Consider the following 17854-nt stretch of genomic DNA (forward strand, 5'->3'; position numbering starts at 1 on the left):
ACCCCCCCCGGGGCACAGCACGCACCAGAGCTCTGCCGCAGGAGCTGGCTCTGGCACCGGGCTCCGCGGCACGCACACACTGCCGTGGCACAGAGGAAGAGTCTCAGGGACAGGCAGAACTCCAGCAGTCCTGTCCAGCGCAGTTTTACACCATACAGGGAAGCAATGATGATCCTTCCCAGCTCTGTTCATGTCCTCAGTGGGAGCGGGATCCCTGTGGAGCAGCAGGGAGCACCAGCAGGATGGCAGCGCTTGCAGCTATCCATTCCTTGCAGCGGGTCTCAGTTCCCAAACTCACCCCTGCTGCTGCAACCAGCAACTACTGTGGGACACACCACTGCAACTTCCCCTTGGAAAGCAGATCTGGGTCCCTGTGCCTGCTACACCCACGGCATCCTCACAGCATCCCTCCTCCAGCCCCTCAGGAACACGAGAGGAGGAGTCTCAGGGCATGGACAGAACTCCAGCAGTCCTGCCCAGTTTGGGCTCTGGCTGCCAGCACCACCCAGCCCCGCGCCGCGGCTGCGCCCCTCCAGCACAGAGCTGCCCCCCAACACCCAGCTCTGCATCTTTTCAAAGGTTTTATTAGAAGTAAATATTTACATCTATTGCAAATGGTTAATAGGCAACGCAGGACTGAGAGCTCCCCTTGGGTAGGGAAGGAGGGTGAGGGCCAACTGCTCACCTCCCCACCCCTCCCTGGGAGCGGAGAGCCGCCGTCCCAACCACAAGTGGCTCAGAGGAACTGGCAGCTGGATGAAAGCCCTCTCCCCTCCCAGGACAACATGCAGCAGGCTCCTCCTCTGCCCAAGAGAGTCCCACTCCTGATACTGGCTCTGACTAGGGTGAAGGATGGATGGGAAAAGGGCTGTGAGAGAAGTGAGGCAACTGCTCCTACGGCTGGGTCAAAGAGCGCTCTCCTCGCTGATGGGGTGGGAACAGGCAGTGCTGTCCCAAAGGGAAGGTCAGGAGACAGTGCTGGATCCTGCCTCCTGGCTCCCACCCTACAAGGGCGGGAGGGGACAAAACCGAGCACCTTTTTTTGGTGTCCTGACGTCCCCAGGAGTCTGACCAGCACAAAGGAGAGGATCAAAAGGATTTCTGGAGAGCTGCTGCTGGTGGGTGGCACGCAGGGCATTCCTCACCCGCAGGCAATCACAGGACACCGGGCTGCTGGGGCAAGAACCGCCCTACCCTACTGCTCCAGAAGCAAAAGTCCTCATGGAAGCATCTAGCTCTGGCCTCCCTAGAGGGTCATGTTCCCAAACCGTCCCTCTGCAGCAGCCCATTCCTAAATGAGCTGGCGGAGCAGACGGGGGTTTGTGCCTTGGCTCATCTCCATTCCAGACTCTGCCCTGGAGCCAGTAAGGCAGCAGAAGCGCTCTAGTTAACCTCTGCTCCTCCCATGCAGGCTTGAACTCAGCCAGCAGAACCTCAAGTGGACAGCACACCACAGGAGGAGGAGACGCCCAGCACCACACAGCTCTGAAGGTGGCAGTTCCCAGGCCCAGCTTACGCTATCCTAGTAAGACTGGTCAGTGGTTCAGGAGTGGAAGGGAAGGGCGAGTGCAGGTGGCAGTAGCTATACTGTTGTGTCCTTGTCAAGGGGCACCTCTTACCCCTTAACTGATGGGGGGGAGGACGCCTGTGGTCCATGTTACTCTGGAGGGCAGCTCACAGTCCCCTGGGGATCAGGCACACGTGGTACGGAAAGCTCCAGGCCTCTGCAGGGGTGACAGTGACCTACAACACCCGGTGTTTCTCCCAGCAGCAGTGCAGGTTTCTCAGTTATGGCTTTTTGCTTTTTAAAAGATACAGAAACAGGTTAGAGATGCTTTACCGAGCGCTCGCTACCCCCTCCCCCCTGCCTCCTCTCTTCAGAAACATCTCACTCCATCTCCTTCCGTGAGCGACGCTGCCGGCCTTCGGCTCTACTGCCAGCGCTGTGGGACAAGCCACAAGCTCCTGGCACGGGGGCTGAGGGGGTGTCTCTATGCCAGGAGGCGTATGACACCGTTGTCCGAGCCCAGCAGGAGATGGCATTTCGTGGGCAGCACCGCCAGGCTGGTCAGAGTACCCCGAAAGTTCTCTGAGCTCAGCTTGGTTGTGCTGGTGGGCAGGGCTGAGGCCTCCAGCATGGAGTAGACGCCGATCTTGTTGGCCACGGTGCCAGCCACCACCTCGTTGCCGTAGAGGTCAAACACGTGGATGGGTTCGGATGCAGATTTGTAGTGGTGCAAAGGTTTCTGCTCCAGTTCCTTCCAGACGGTCAGGGAATGGTCTGAAGAGGAGCTGATCACCACATTGCCCTCTGCAGCCTGCAGGAAGGGAAAGGCCAGTGAACCAGCACTGCCCAGCACAACCTCCCCATCCCATCCTGCAAATGACATTAGTGGGCAGCTGCCAACAATCCAGCAGTCCCGGTGCAATCCCTTGGGACAGTCCCAGCCATTTCCAAGCCATCGACGGCACTGAGCAGTATTACCAAGGTATCCAGGTGGACTCTGGGAGCTCCAGGACTCACTGGTGGCTGGAAACCTCCTGCAGTGCTACCTGAGTGCCTCAGAGCTGGCCCGTGTCTCTTCTCAACAGCATCCTGACACTCAACACAACTCGTTTATCATGTTGCTACCACAGCAGGTAAAGAGATTATTGTGTGGTGTCCATCAAACCACACTGCCAAATGATTCTCCTTCTCAGGAAAAGGAATCAGGAGGCTCTCTGACAGCCAAAAACCCTGCTAAGGGTCGAAGCCTGGAGCTGCTTATTAGCAGAGCTAGTGAGAGGGTAAACAACCCACCCCAGTGAACTTTGTTTAACCTGCATTTGGATCAAGGACACTGGAGCCCCAACACTGCTCCCTGAGGGCGGGTAAATATGGACAAGAGTTACTCATTAGAGCGACACTCACCAAGGGGGCTGCAGCCCTGAGGAGAAAGCAACACACGCACGTCTTCACAGGAGACCTGTGTCCTCTCTGCCCCTCGCTGCAGACCTGCTCACCAGGGACTGACAGCAGGGAGGGCTGATCTCCCTTTAACACAGGTTGGACCAAGAACTGCCCCCCCACAGGCAGGAGAGCCTGAGCAGCCTCTTAGGGTACACCAAGGGTTGGAAGAATGCCCAGAGGACAGAGCAGACAAGCCCTGACAAGCCGTGCCAGAAGGATGCTTCAGGCAACCTCGGCGGAACCAGGAGGCCCACGAAGCAGCCTCTCAGCCTGATCCCAGCTGAACCTCTCACCTTGATCTGCAGGATGTCTCCCTCATGGGCAGGCCACCCCCGCATGATGAGACCTGTCCTGGTGTCCAGCAGCACGATGAAACCAGAGGAGAAGCCGGCCATAACGCTGCGCCCGTTCGGACTGACAGCCAGGCAGCGGATGAGCCCGGCGCTCACTCCACTGGCCAGGCGAAACTCGTGCTGCAAGAGAGACAGTCCTGCTACCAGGGGCAGGGGGTGAGGATCTAGGGGATTCGGGATTTAGGGGACAAGAGACCCTGGGGTCCAGCTGAACTCCATGGCCCAAAGCTGGCTGCGCTGCCACCCTTAAGCACACTGATGGAGGAGGGTGGCTCGCAGAGCCCCCGGCTCCCTACCTGTAGCCCCGGCTTCCTGTGATCGATGAAGCGCAGCACGGAGTCCGCGCTGGCCACGGAGATGCTGTGATAGGGAGGTGGCATGGTGGTCACAGCTGTGATGGGGACTTTGCTGTCTAATTCATCAAAAGTCCGGAGAGGTTTGCCTGTGAAGACATGATGGAGAAGTTTACAGCAGCAGATGTATGGAGAAGGCACACAGCAAACTTCCAGTTCTGTGCTGCTTTCCAACAGGAGCCACCAAAACTCCATCCAGCTCCTCCGTCTCTAAGGACTGGACCAATTCATCCAGTCAGCTCTCACCTTCCCCTTTCTTACCTGTGAACTGGTCCCAGATGTGCACGGTCCCATCACAGCTCACCACGTGCTGCGATGCCTCCAGCTGGCTGACGTAGAAAACTGACTTCTTGTGCTCAGCGTAGGTGAAGCGCGGTGGCACCTCGCTGGTGCCGTCCCCGTAGTTGTACAAGGGCCAAAGGCGGACAGTTTTGTCCTTACTGCCACTAAGAAAGAAGTCCTCACTGCCGAGAGGTGCCACGCACTTGATGGCCCCCGAATGCCCTGAGAAACTCTGCAGCTTGATCTGGTGGAAGTGGAAGCGGGGATCGTGCTGGCTCACCCCAATCTCATACTGCCAGTAGGCCAGCCAGTTCCCACACAGCATGTGGGTGCTGCGCGGAAGGTCGTGCTTCAGGGCGTTCTCCTCGCTGGGTGAGCTGGGAATAAAGCCATCAGTGCCAGCACTGAGGCGAAGCAAGCCCAGACCCTCGCGCTGCGTGTCCACGGGGACCTGGATGCGGTTGCCCACCAGCACGCTCCCAAAGGTGCCAGAGTGACAGTCCTCGTGGTGGCCCAAGGGCTCGGTGCCTCGCGGGTCCAGGTCTGAGCCCGCTGCGCTCAGCGTTTGCTCCGGGCTGACCACCTGCAAGCTCTTTGGGTTCACATTCTCCAGGTAGGTGCTGGCCAGCTTCTCAACCAGCAAGTGGTTGGGCACCACCGTCCGGATAACGTCACCTGAAGAGAGAGAGAGAACGCGGCTCCAAGGGAAGGCATTTATCCATCGTCATCTCCCCACCACCACCACCACCACATCCCCCACAAGCCATTCATGCTGCCCCAGCCAAAGCAGTGTGAAGCCTGGTGAGCTACCAACCCAGCATGGAGAAGCAGCTGTGGGTTGCCCCCAGCAGCTCCACACCCTCCCATTTCAGGCCCAGCACGCACAGGAAGAGCGCAGAGCTCTCTCACAACCCCCAGGAGATGGTGGCTGAGCCGTACCTAGCAAGCAAGAGAAGGGGATGTAGGTGATGTAGGCCATCTCAGGGCTAAACACCTTCTGTAACTCCATCAGCACGGCTGGGTCCAGGGCCAGCAGCTTCCCATCCGACAGAGGCACCTCCATCACTGGCACCTCACAGCTGCTCAGTGACTCCGCTGTCAATCCCTGGCCAAGAGAAAACAGGAAGGTACCTGAGATCAGATGCCCTCACCACGTAATTAATTACACAACCGCAGCCTGGGATGGATGCTGCTGACACCAGTGCTGGTGTATGCAGGTATGGCCACCACATTGCCTGCAGCTGGGTACTGGGGGATGGCAGGAGGACCTCTCCCACCCACAACACTCACCTGGTCTTGCAGCTCCTGCAGCAATGAGAACGCCCCAAAGAAGGTTCTCACCGTGTCACTCAAATGCTGCTGCACCATCTCCTGCCCAATCCGCAGACAGATCAAGGCAATTAGGCTGATTGTCTTAACGCACAGGACAACGCGGGCCTGGGCACCACTGGGGAAACTGAAGAGGACATCCATTACCACATAGCCCTTTTCCACCCTTTTCCCCTCCTCTCTTCCATGCTTCCTGCCTTGTCTATATTATCACAGGCTCTTGAGCAGCACAAGCTCTACACACAGGCTGGGTAGGGTGCAAGGAGGGACACATGAGGCCAGGAGCAGCCCCACCACCCCAGAAGCATAAAGCTCCTCACAGAACCATTCCCAAATCCCCAATTCCCAGCTGTGCCAATCCCAGCCAAGAACACAGTGGACTGCAGCACTTACCCAATAGCTGTCGAAGTGAGGAAGCCCAGCACTGGGAGCAGCACCTCCTGGCTGATCTTGGGGAGAATATCCATGAGCGTGGTGTCCGAGAGACACACCACGATCTTCTGGGTCAGTGTCACAGCAGCCAGGAGCCCTGCCTCCTTCCGACTGTTCAGCCGGCCGCCGCCAGACCCACTGCCAGGAGCAACCTGCAAAAGGAGTCCTCCAGTGCCAGGGACACCATCTATCTCCTCAGCAGGACACATCACCCAAGCTCAGCCTCAAAACTCAGCCCAGTGGTGCTGGGCACGGCCCCTGGGGGAGGAACCTGGGCCCTGAGTCTCAGCAGCAGCTTGTGGCTTGTGCTCAGGGGATGAGCCCCAAAAACTGATGGGTGGATGACAGCACAAGACATGAGCCTGGAGAGAATGGGGCACAACATCACAGAATAATTGTAGGGGTTGGAAGGGACCTCGAGAGATCATCCCCAAGCTCAGGCACATCCTCTGGAGGGGTGTATCTATCTAGGGAGCTGCTTTGGCAGGGGGGTTGGACCCAATGATCTCTCAAGGTCCCTTTCAACCCCTGTGATTCTATGATCTCCCTGCGGGATGCTCCCACACCTGGGAGCCTTGGAGGGGAGAGTGACAACCCTCCCTAGAGTGCCCCAGAGCATCACCAGCCTGGACACCATGCAGCATTGTTTGCCAGCACAGGAAGAGGAGAAACCTGTGACATACACATAAGGCAGGAATCAGAGTCCTCTGTGTTGAGCCTGGATGCACAGGCTGCAGTGGAACACTCTGCATGAAACAGCCAAGGACAAACTATGGACAAACCTGCTGCTGACTTCTAGAAATCCAGAATTTCCAACTAGAAATCGAGTTATTCCAGAAATAACTTCCTGAGGCAGAAGAGCAGATCCCTTTTATCTGCTGACAACGTACTGATGCTGGTTGCAGCAATGCCAACCAGTTACCAGCACCAGCAGCAAGGCTGAAGGACTTCTTTCCAGCTTGTCCTATTTCCTAACTCCCAGACAAGCCCAAGAACACAGAGCCAATATCAAAAACCACAAACAATTCCCAGTTCCTGCTATATTTCTTGTCCACCTGCCATCTTCCAGCTCATCACAGAGGCTCTTCCTCTCCCAAAATACCCTGCTCTGCCAAATCCTGCAAGAAGGATTGACTTTATCCTAGCTGTGACCTGCAAAGTTTCATCCTTTTAATACTGGGTTGCCAAATGCTGTTCCTGGGGGGATTCATCCCCTCCTCACTCCGCCCTCAGCACCCCCAGGCATTGAGTTTAGCAAAGCAGAGCAGCTGGAGCTATGATTGCGACTGGGTGGAGACTGATTTTGCTGAAAAATGGGATTTTTTAGGGGAAAAAAAAAATCTAAGATCTCCCCTTCACCACTGGAAAAACTGACAATGCCTTTTTGTTTTCTTGAACTCAACAGCTGTGGCCTCTTTTCCTCTACGTTTCAATTCTCAAAAAAGCTACCCAAGTTTTCCATCTCAAGAAGACTCCACAGCCCAAGTGTTTATTACCACTAGAAAGGGAGTGATATGACAAATAAGCCTGTTCAAACCATTTTAGAACATTTTTTTTGATGAAAAATCAGTTTGTTTTCCAAGCAGCTGCACTGCATGCATTTTCTTGCTATTCAGCCAGGAATTTAAGTTTTTTAAGTCTTGCCATTATCTTTTATATAGCTGGAAAACCTCCTTTAGCCTCTCCCCAGCTCATCCCCTATCTACCCCTACAGACCTCCGTAACAACGCTGCTCCTCCTGCCCATTATCACAACCCCACCCTTGTGCCAGCACCACTGCAGCTCACTCGCCCAGCATGGCAAAAGAAAACCTCTTCCTTTTGCTCTGTGCACACCAGGAAAGGGTCTGGATGGGGAAAACCCCCAGCTGAACTGGGGAAGGAGGGGCTGCCACAGCCCGGTGCGGGTCCATGGTGGCTGAGGCTCACTAAAGAGCAAAGCCAATGGACACAGCGCTCTGGAATTTATAGCTGGGGGTGGAAGTGTCTCTCCCCTCTGCATCAGCCCAGCCAGAGCTGCTCAGCACACAATGATTCAGGTTGAGCTTAACCAAGCACAGATTTTTAGGCAGGAGGCTCCTGGTGAGGCTGGATTGTTTTCTGGGCATCCTCCTTCCGTGCCCGGGCGCAGCTCTCGCCCCAACGCGTGTGAGAAGAGGAGAAACAGCAATACTAACCAGGTAGCTGATGTAGGGCAGGTACTGGTAGGTGAGGACAGGCTCTCCATACAGGTAGGCCACGTGCACGAGACAGGCCAGCACAGGCCTGGACACCTGATCTCCCAGCACTGGCCGTTTCTGGTAGATATTTCCTGTACTCAGGGGACCGTTCTCATCGTTGCTGGGTACAAACTGCTGCCTGGTGGGGCCTGCCCAGAGACAACACCATGAGCTGAAGCAGCAGGCTGTACCCAAGCCCCGGGGCATCCCAGCAGACTGCCTGGGGGCACAGCCCGCTTGGGGAGCCTGGGGTCTGAGGAGCAGACATTACCGACGTAGCAGGACGTGAGCAGACGGAGCAGGTTCCTGGCGATGAAGCGGGACGTGACGGTAGGGCCCAGCTTGGCTGAGAGCCACCTCACCATCTTACAGGCTGTATCTGCAAAACAAAACACAGTCACAAGGATGGAGCCCGGCACAGCGCAGATTAGCTATCACCCAGGCGCTGCCCAGACCCTGCCTGCCCCACAGGCAGCTCCTCAGCTCTTCAGATCCCCACGCTCCATGGGAGACCTGGCATGGTACATTGGTTTTGTGGCTGTCCCCAAGCTGGGACAACAGGCACCCCCAAATCTAGCCCCAGTTTGCCCCAGGCTCTCCCCTCCTCCCACTCACTGCTTTCACGGGTGTTTGCCATGCTCAGCAGAAAGGCTCAAGGCCAGCAGGGTCTTACCCAGGAGGATGGTCTGCTCTTTGTCATCAGAGTGATCCGGCAGCTCCTCTCCCTCTCCATCCTCTGGCTCGCTGCTGTCATCAGCCAGGGTGACATCCACAGAGGCACCGGCATCCACAGCCACCGTCAGCTCTGCATCAACTGCAGTGTCATCGTGCTCCTCTTCGTCATGCTCCTCTTCCTCCTCCTCAGAGTCCTCACTCTGTTTCAGGTCCTGGCTGCTGTCCATCGACTTCAAACTGCTCTTGTCCTTCTGGGAATCCCCGTCCACAGGTCTGTCCTCACCCAGGGACACCTCGCTGGCACTGCTCTTATCGCTCAGCCGCCCAAGGCTGAGCGATTCCTGCTCCTGAGGCTGCAGGGACTCCCCGACGTAGAGGCCGCTCTGGAAGTCCTCACTCTCAGGCAGATAGGCCTGGTCGTGAAAGCTGACGCCTGAGGTGTAGTCAAGGAGGTCAAGCGCAGCAGAGCTGTGCTCCACATCCATTTTGATCTCTTCCCCAAACACACAGGACACCGGGCTTTCCCCTCCACTTTCATCGTCTTCAGCCGTGCCGAGGAAGGCTTTGCTCTCCTCCCCAGAGCTCTCGATGCCGACGAGGATCTGCAGGATGTGTGGCAGCAGGTTCAGGAGGAAGGACTGCAGCCCCAGGCGCACGATCAGCTGGGCCACAAAGCAGTCTGTGTAGAGGTAAAACCTGCCGTGGCGGTAGCAGGGGGTCTCGTACGCTCCGATCAATGGCTTGAGCAAGTATTTATTGGCATTCTTTGGGCCCAGGGATTTAGCTATGGGTTCAAAGAGATACCACGCCGCGTAGACAGCGATGTTCTCCTCGGACATCAGCGATAGGATGAAAGGCAGAAGAATCTCCAAGCCTTCAGGAGTGATTTCAGAAAGGATCCCTTCCAGCTGCTGCCACAGCTGGAAAACAAGTTCCCGGCCCTGACCTTCATCCTCTATCTTCTTCGCCTGATAGGTGAAAATGAATTTATGCAGGGCTGGGAAATACGTGGGGAAGGGGACAATGGAGCTGAAGGGACTGAGGAGCTGCGTGGGACAGGGTGGGGGGAGGCCCTGGGAGATAGGTTTGTATTCAAACAACCGCACCGCACCCCTACCCAGCCTGGTCTTCAGAAGCTTCTCCACTGGCACACTCAGCTGCAGCAGGACGTGCAGCACGTGCTGGAGTGGGGCCGGGATCTCCTTGGGATGGTAGCGGCACAGATTACGCACCACCAGGAACCGCTCCAACAGGGATGCGTCAGGCTTTGAAGGACGAATCCGCGGTGCAAATATAATCTCAGCTACCAAAATGCCCAAAGCTTGCATGTCCCTCTGGTAGAGGTTTGAGAGACCCAGGGGAGGCTCTTCCCACGGCTGCTCCATTAGCTGCATCTCACTGCTTAAGCCTTTAACTAAGAAATTATCCAGTTTCTCCAGTTCTTCCAGGGCCTGGAGTGGATTGAAGCCTTCAGGAAGCGTGATCTTCATGTCAGCCTGATCCACAGCACCTGCCTTGCTCCGGCGGAGAGGTCGGACACCCGAGGTTTTCCCTTCAGTGGCGTAAGTAGGGACGGTGGAGGGTTGTGCTGAAGGCACAGTGGCACAGGGCTGATCAGCAGCTCTACTAGCATTGGAAATTGAATCCAGGGCTTCTGTGCCTTGCTCTAAGTCATCCTCACCAGCCATGGCTTTCTCCCCAGACCAGGTGGTTTCACTAGGAGTAGCCTCCAGGACCATCCCATTAACTGCATCCGTCACCTGGCCTTGGATATCCTCCAAAAATACAGTCTCCCTGATGTTCTGGAGAAGAGGCCGGGCGATGGCTGGAGCTTCAGCAGGCGTGTAAGCAGGTCCCACCATACGCCTGGGATGCGGCTGGTCAAAGAGTTGCACAACCCCGTAAGTTGTCAGATGTGTGTGGTTGTCTACTAGATGGAGACAGACGTTCTTCTCCTTGACAGCATCCTTCCCCAGCAGCTTGTACCCAAAAGTGAGATCAATCCAGTGGTGGAGGTCCTGAGAAACTTCCCTGCTCTCCAGCAGCATGCGGTGAACTTCAATGAACTCCTCGTAGGAGCTACACCAAGACGGCACGTCCAGGTCAGGCATGTCTGGGTGGATGGATCGGAAGATAGAGGGGTCTGTGTAAAACTCTGGGATGCATTCATCCGGCGTCCAGCTCTGCATGCGCTCCATGCTGGCTGGATACTCGTTGGGCTCCCACTGGGACCTCACGTGACAGCACAGCACTGCCTTGGGTGTCCTCCGAGCCGTGTACACGTAGTAGGTGATATCCGAAAGGACATCGGAGATGTGATGGGGGACGTGAAGCTGCTCCCCACTCGACCCACCAGCAACAAACGCCTGCTTGGTCATCTCATAGGTGAAGTCCAGCTGCTTGTCTCCCTTGTTGAGTCGGAACTTGGATTTCCTTAGGTCCCTGAACTTGCCGTTTTTGGTAGTGAAGTCCACCACCCATGGAAGAACCGGGTGGTAATTGGGGTCTCCCATTCTCCTCCCAGCTAAACTGTTTAAACGCATAAGGTAGTCAAAGTTGCTGACCTGCCCGTGCACCCACTGTAACACCAGGTCTCGGAGGTCCTTCTGGCAGGCGGTGCACCTGGCCTCCTGCCCTCGCACGCCAGCGCCGCTTTGCTCGCCCGTTCGCTCCAGGCCCGCCTCCGGATTCGCTTCCTCCTTCTTTGGTCCCTCGTACTCCCTGAAGTTCACACGGAGCCGGCTGCAGAGCTTCTCATCCACTGCTACATCCCGAAGAGAAAAGGCGCCGCAAGCCAGACCCGCCTGGTGACAAGCCCTCACGGCCTGCAGCACGTGGAAGAGGAGGAAGAGGATTTTGGCGTGGCTGTTGGTGAGCTTGGCCGGGCTGAAAGTTACGATGTCGTGCAAACAGTACTGCACGTAAGGGTAGATGACATACAGCATGTTGGCTGACTCCAGCAGAGCTTCAGCCTGCAGCACGTTGGGGCAGGAGGACACACCCTTGGTGGCCGTCATGCTCTCCTTGGCAGGGGAAGCTCCGGGCGCGCTCTTGCCCACCTGAAGGATGGAGCAGCCATAAGCCTTTTGCAGGGCAGCCCGCAGGGCATCCAAGGCTGGCACAGTGGGTGGCACGTCAGCGTGCCGGTACGGCCGCACGTAAAGGCAGTGAGCCCTGCACCACAGGTTTCGGTAATTCTGGGAGGCGACGTTCTGCATGAAGCCGTGTAGGGTGTCCAGGCTGCCATTCCGCTGGTCGGAGGCGGGGGGCTGCACCCGCAGTGGGTACGCCAGCCGCTCTTTCCTCAGCCCGTGGATCTCCACCCGGGTCCAGCCCGCGGGCAGCTTCTGCACGGAGCGCTGCAGGAACGTCCTCACCTCCACGTCGCTCAGCCCCTCCGGCCGTGGGCACAGGCTGGGCAGCACCCGGCGCTCTTTGAGGCTCGCCAGCCATTTCACCGGGACGAAGGCGGTAACGTGGGTCCCCTCAGCGGCGGCGGCCAGCTGCCGACGGTCGATATTCAGGTCCTTCTCCACGCTCTGGAGGAAGCCATCCATATTGGCTTCTGCTGGAAGAAAGGCGGCCCAGAGAGGCTGTGAGTGAGCGGATGAGCGTGGCACCGTCCCTGCCCTCCCCACGGGAGCCCCAGCTTCCCCACAGAGCGGGCGCCATGCAGCGAGTCTCACTTCCCCATTGCAACCCAGGGTGGGGGGTGGGGAACCACACTGCTGTTTTTAGGAGCTTGCTCAAAAGATGCTGTATCTGGGAGAGGGACCTGGGGGTTGATAAAGGACCAGGCCTGGCTGGTGGGGACAAGATGGGACCTCCAGAGCACCAGGGAAGAGGACTGAGGGGAGAGACATGATGGGACCTGCACAGCCCTGGGGCTAGGGAAAGGGACACAGTGGGACCTCTGCGGCCCCAGAGCTGGTAGAAGGGACGTTATGGCACCTCCGTAGGTGCGAGGACTCACGATGGGACCTCCCCAGCCCCGATGCTGGGGAAGGGGACGTGTTGGGATCTCTGCAGCTGGGGACAGGGACATGCCGGACCTGGTGGGCCCTCCGCAGACCCAAGGGAGCTGCGGGGAACGCGGCGGGACCTCCACCGCCCCGTGGGGCGCGGGGCAGCGCCGGGAGGGTGATGAGGGAAGATGCCCATCAGCGGGGAGCACGTCCCCAGCACCGAGACATGGGCCCGCGGCCGGAGAGGCAGCCCCCGGCACCGTGCCCCACAGGGCCCGCGCTAGGGGAGGGATGGCGGTGCGCTGCCCGAACTGCGCCCCGCAGGCCCGAGGCCTCATCCCGGGTGTCCTCATCCCCACCCCAGGGGGTCCCTCACCGCCCCGGGGCCCCCGCAGCCGCCCGGCCCGCGGCCCCGCGTTACCTGGCGGCGGCGGCGGGCTCAGCCACGGCGGGCGGCGGCGGGGGCGGCGCGGGCCCCGGCCATGTTGGTCAGGTGACAGCGGTCACATGCGGCCGCCGCGCCGCCATGTGCCCGGGGGGCGCGGGGCTCCGGGAGGGGGAGGGACAAGGCGGGGGGGGGGGGGGCGGAACGTGGGACACGCACCCCGCCGAGCCCTCGTACCCCCGGAGCGGCCAAGGGGCCGCCGCAGCCGGGGCTGAGAGCCCCGCTCGGGACGCGGGGCCGGGCTCCCTCCAGCGACCGCGGAGACGGAGGAAAGGGGGAGGGAGGGTTTCGCAAGGCTGGGGGCGCGGTGCCTATACATGGGCAGGCGGCGGGGCATGACGCGACTGAGGTCACCGTGACGTCAAATGCGCTCCGGGCTGTCAGCTGGAGTCGGGCGAGCCGAGCTGACGAGGCAGCCGGCCTTAAAGGGGTCCCCGCGGTGGGCGGTGCTTGGGTGGACCCCACCGGCGGCAGGTGAGTGCCGGGCGAGCCGGCGCAAAGAAGCGGGGCCAGGTCAACCCACCCCGGGGCCTTCCCGCCATCCTCTCCGCAGGACCCAGCTCAGCCCCCCAGCCGGCTCCCGGGACAGCCGGGCGCTGCCCCGGGCGCGGTCTCCCTGAGCCAGGTGGAGTGCTGCAGCCGCCGCCCGGAAGACGTCAGGGTTGTCCCGCTGGGCGTGGGGCCGCCAGGTACCGCTCTGCCCGCGGGGGATCCTCCCGCGGCCCCTTTAAGGGCGCAGGGGGCTCCCGCCGGGTAGCGCGGCGCGGCGGCGGCAGCGCGGGGGCGTCACGTGGGCGGGACGTGGAGGCAGCCCATTGGCCCCCCCCCCCGCCCCCTGCCCGCTGCAATCAGCTGTTACTGGGGCGAAGGGCAGGAAACAGCCTTAAAGGGGCGCCGCACCCACTGACACCCCCCTCCCCCCGCCCTTCGGGTGGGTCGCCAGCAGCCAGCCGGGCCCGGGAGAGCAGCGCCGTGGGACCGCGGGGGGCTCCAGTCGCCGGGCCGCGTCGCCCGTCCCCTCCGCATCCCCCCCCCCAGGGCGGCCGGCGCGGAGGTCGCGGCCCCTTTAAAGAAGTTGTCCAGTCATCGCGCGGCGCTGCCAAGTCACCGGGGTCAGCCGAGTTCCCCCGGCCCCGCCCCCCGCGCCGGCTGATTGGTGCTCGGGAACAGCGCTCACTTCTGATTCGCTGCCGACTTCGAGCAACTTCTCGGAATCGGGGCTGTGTCACCGGCCCCGGCGCTGAAAGGCGCGGGCGGCGCCTCCCGGGGGCGGGGCGGGACAGGGTACGGCCGGGGCGGCCCCACGACGGCGCCGCGCCCCGCCAGGGACCCGCCGGGCGGGCCGGGCGCTTTAAGAGCCACCTCCTTCACCCGCTTGAAAATGCCAACTCACAGCACGCGGGGCACGCCGGGAACGCCGCGCCGCACTACACCTCCCGGCGTGCCCCGCGGCGGGGCGGGGCCGGCCGTTTCCTAGGCGACCGCCTGTTGGCCGGGGGGGAGCCCTGCGCTCCCCCCGGGGGGTGGGCGGGGCAGAGAGCCTGCTTTACCTTTCCATTGGCCGAGCGGCGGGCCGGGCCGGGTTGCCATTGGCGGGAGCGAGCAGCAATCAAGACGGAGGCGGGAGCGGCGGGGGCGGGGCGCGGACCTCCTGTCCCGGGAGGCGATTGGTCGGAGGTGGGGTTGGTGGGTGGCTGCGTCATGACTCCGCCAGCTGATCCGAGACGGGAGCCGGCGAGTGGGGCGGTGGGGGGAGGCGGTGGCGGCACCGGGCCCCGGCTCGGGCCGCAGCGGGGCGGCGGCGCTGGGCCGCGCCGCGCAGGTGGGTCTGGCGGGGCCGCGCCGGGGTGGGTGTCGGTGGGTGCCCAAGCTCTGCGCGATGGTCCGCCGGTGTGCTGGGGGTCGGGGCCCCCCGGTTTCGCCCCACCGCGCCCGGTAGTCCCGCCAGGGAAGGTGACCTTTGCCTGGGGCAGGGCGGCGTTGGGGGGCTCGGCTCGGCGCGACCCTCCCGGGGCTCCGCGGGCGCCGCTTGGGCCGGGCGGCTTCTCCCTCGGTGGCGGTAGGGCGGGGTGGTGGGGGGTGGGGTTGGGACCGGGACGCGCTCCCCGCTCCCGGGGGTCCCGGTGGAGCGGCTGGGGCCGCGGCCGGAGCCGCCCCGCGACGGGCGGTGGCCGCCCCGGGGGTGACCTTCACTCCTGGACCGGGCGGGGCAGACTTTGACCTGAGGCCGCTCCCCGCCGTGGGCACGAACCGGAGCATCCCGGGCAGCGCAGGGAGTGGGAGGTCGGTGGGGTGCCCCAGGGGGAGCGGAGAGACGGCGTTACTGTGGAGCGGCGGGAGGGGGCGGGGAGGAACTGTCTCCGTTTGAGGTGGGGGGGTGTGTGTGTGTCAGGAAATTGGTTTTACCGATGGGGGGACGTTGGAAGGGTGGGGGGTGACCTGGTTAATTTCGGAGGGGGGGCACCGGCTGGGGACACGGCGGGTTTTGTTGGCTGGGTGAGCTCCCACTGGGGCCCTCCCCGGTGCCGAGAAGGGGTGGGGAAGAACCCTGTTACTGGCAGCCCCCCTCCCTCTTCCCCCCACCCCCCCCCCCCCATCATCAACCCCCGGTGCCGGCGGGGCCGGTGGCTCAGCGGCGGGTGCTGATTCACGGGCCGGCGGGGGTGGAGCAGGGCCGGGACCCGCTCTCTGGAATCCGGACCAGATGTACCCGGCACGCCAGGAATGCTCGGCATCCCCGCCAGGCCCCGCCGCCGCCACCGCTGCGCCCCCGCCGCCACCGGCCCCGCACTGCGAGAGCCTCCCCGCGGGTCCCCGCCGCGGCACCCACCGGCGGCCGGGCCTTTCCCTACCTCCCGCGGAGTCCCCCGGGGCCGGCCGGGATCCCGAGTGCCTTTTGGAGTGAGGGTGTTGGCGGGGCAGCCCGGGTGGTTTTCTCATCCCCGCAGCAGGGCTGGATGCTGGGCGGGGGGGTGGTGGTGGTGGGAGGGGGGGGGGTTGGTTCCCAGAACCGAATCCCCACTTCCCGAAGCTCCTGGAGGTGCAGGGAAAGGGGGGTTCTGTTTTCCCCTGGGGAAGCAGTGAGGTCCTGGACTGGCCTCCGGGCTGACGTCCTCATCCTCTGACAAAAAAATGACATGGAAAAAAGGCCGCGCTCCCCCCCAAAATTCCCCTGGCAGAGGCTTGGCAACAGCCGCCCCTGACAAAGTGTCTTCCCCGGCAGCCGGCGGCTGGCCCCCGGCCAGGTGGGACCCTGCCAGCCTGGATGCCCGAGGTGAGCAGCCAGGGAATGCCTTAACCCCCTACCTGCGGGAGATCCCCTCCCCTCTTTCTGCTGCCACCGGGCCCTGCCAGAGCAGGTTACCTGATCTAGAATATCGGGCAGAAATGGCCTTGATTCCCCTGCGTGTCGCGGGCCGGTTTGGGGCTGGCTGCAGGTGCTGGAGCTGATAACCCTCCTGCTTTGGGAGAGGGGAGGGATGGGGAGAGTTGAGGTTGGAGCCGCTTCAGGATCCTGCGGGGTCTCAGCTCCCAGGAGCTTCCTTGGAGGGAAGGAAAAGCCGGTGGGTGAGGGCTTGGTGCTGGCATGGGGGAGAGGAGCAGCTCTGCGCCTGGGGTGGCTGCTGTGGGTGACAGCTCGGTGCGGTTTCATCCTGGCTCTGATGTGTGTGTGTGTTCCCTTCCCAGGTGCTGCCCTGCCGCCCTGCTCCTGGCTAACCAGCACCAGTTCTTCAGTGGCAAGCTTTATGTCCTTCTCTAGTAGCTAAAGCTGCCAGTTGAAGAACTGTTGAATGTAGCCACTCTCTTCTTGTCACGGGGGCTTTGGATGTCAGCCAGATCTATACCCCAAGCAACCAGGATCAGCCAGTCTGCAGCATCTTGTGGATTTGAGGGCTGAGGATGAGCTTGACCAGGATGAAGAAGTCTCCTCGTAGCCTCTGGACAGAGCCTTGGCTGGAGGAGTGCCAGGCAGCCCTGCCAGTGGGGCTGTCAAGCAGGGTGTCCCCGTCCCCCACCACGGGTGGGGTGGTACTGAGCTGGGAGATGGCTAGAGAAGACCAAAAGAGGCATTAAACTTTCTATTTTGCTAAACAGTTTGGTTTTAGGAAGTTTGTTGCCTGTGGGGTGCCTGGACTGGCCTGGCAGGGGGGTGGTGGTGCTGGGTGGAGCCGTAGCACTGGAGCTCAGTTCCCAGCTGATGCTGTGTCAGGGTCTGTGGGTGAAGGGTTGGTTGTTTGGGTCCCTTTGGTTTGTCCCAAGCAAAAGAGGTGACTCGAGGCTGGGTGTAGCTCACAGGACTGATCTGCAGCTGAGCTCAGGAGCAGGATTAGTCATGTGGCATGCCAGGCAGCGGGACGGAGCCAGAGGAGAGGGCCAGCTCCACACCCACGCTGCCCTGGTGTGGTCAGAGCTGGGTGTGGTGGGGCTGGACTGCTGGGAGAGGGTGACTCTGGGATGAGGAATCTAGGTGTTTAGAGCTGGCAGTACTGAGAGGGGCCCAGGTGAACCTTGCTGAGCTCCTCTGTGGTCCATGCTCTACCTCGCTGGTGGACAGAAGCAGAAGACTGCCCTGGAATCTGCTCTCCAGGAAAGGAGACCTCCCCTGCATTGCACTGGGTGAGAGGGGAGCTGTCTATAGCTCTCCTACAGTTTGTTGCAGGGTGAAATGTCTCTGTGTGGATCCAGCAAAGGCTCCTGGAGGTGCTTGTCCTATGGGACTGCTAGTACCACTGCCTTGGTGGCTGGGAAGCAGAGCAGTGGCTGGGGGCTGCTGCTTGGAGCCTGCCAGGAAGATCACAGCTCATCCTGGCTCCAAGGGCAGGCAGGGGGGGATTGTCCCCGTGCTGAAATA

At 61.0% G+C, this 17854-nt stretch overlaps 1 protein-coding gene across 1 annotated transcript; it reads right to left on the reverse strand.

Annotated features, from left to right (window-relative positions):
• Positions 1-564: 564 nt before the first annotated feature.
• On the reverse strand, positions 565-12354 carry WDR81 (WD repeat domain 81). The gene is made up of 10 exons (XM_084272891.1): positions 8591-12354; positions 8189-8296; positions 7876-8066; positions 5661-5851; positions 5229-5394; positions 4878-5043; positions 3918-4613; positions 3600-3745; positions 3244-3423; positions 565-2318 (listed from the first exon to the last, which is right to left on the reverse strand). Exons 1-10 carry the CDS (start codon positions 12147-12149, stop codon positions 1992-1994), a joined length of 5730 nt encoding a protein of 1909 aa, XP_084129017.1. The 5' UTR covers positions 12150-12354; the 3' UTR covers positions 565-1991.
• Between the last annotated feature and the right edge of the window lie 5500 nt (positions 12355-17854).

This window comes from Gallinula chloropus (genome assembly GCF_964237585.1).
Source record: "Gallinula chloropus genome assembly, chromosome: 19".
NCBI classification, from domain to species: domain Eukaryota; kingdom Metazoa; phylum Chordata; class Aves; order Gruiformes; family Rallidae; genus Gallinula; species Gallinula chloropus.

Coding starts and splice junctions, on each gene's coding strand:
- WDR81 (XM_084272891.1), bottom strand. CDS start 12,149: ATGGATGGCTTCCTCCAGAGCGTGGAGAAGGACCTGAATATCGACCGT. Junction 3,746..3,917: donor CATCTGGGACCAGTTCACAG/GTAAGAAAGGGG, acceptor ATGTCTTCACAG/GCAAACCTCTCCGGACTTTT. Junction 3,424..3,599: donor ACAGGAAGCCGGGGCTACAG/GTAGGGAGCCGG, acceptor TCTCTCTTGCAG/CACGAGTTTCGCCTGGCCAG.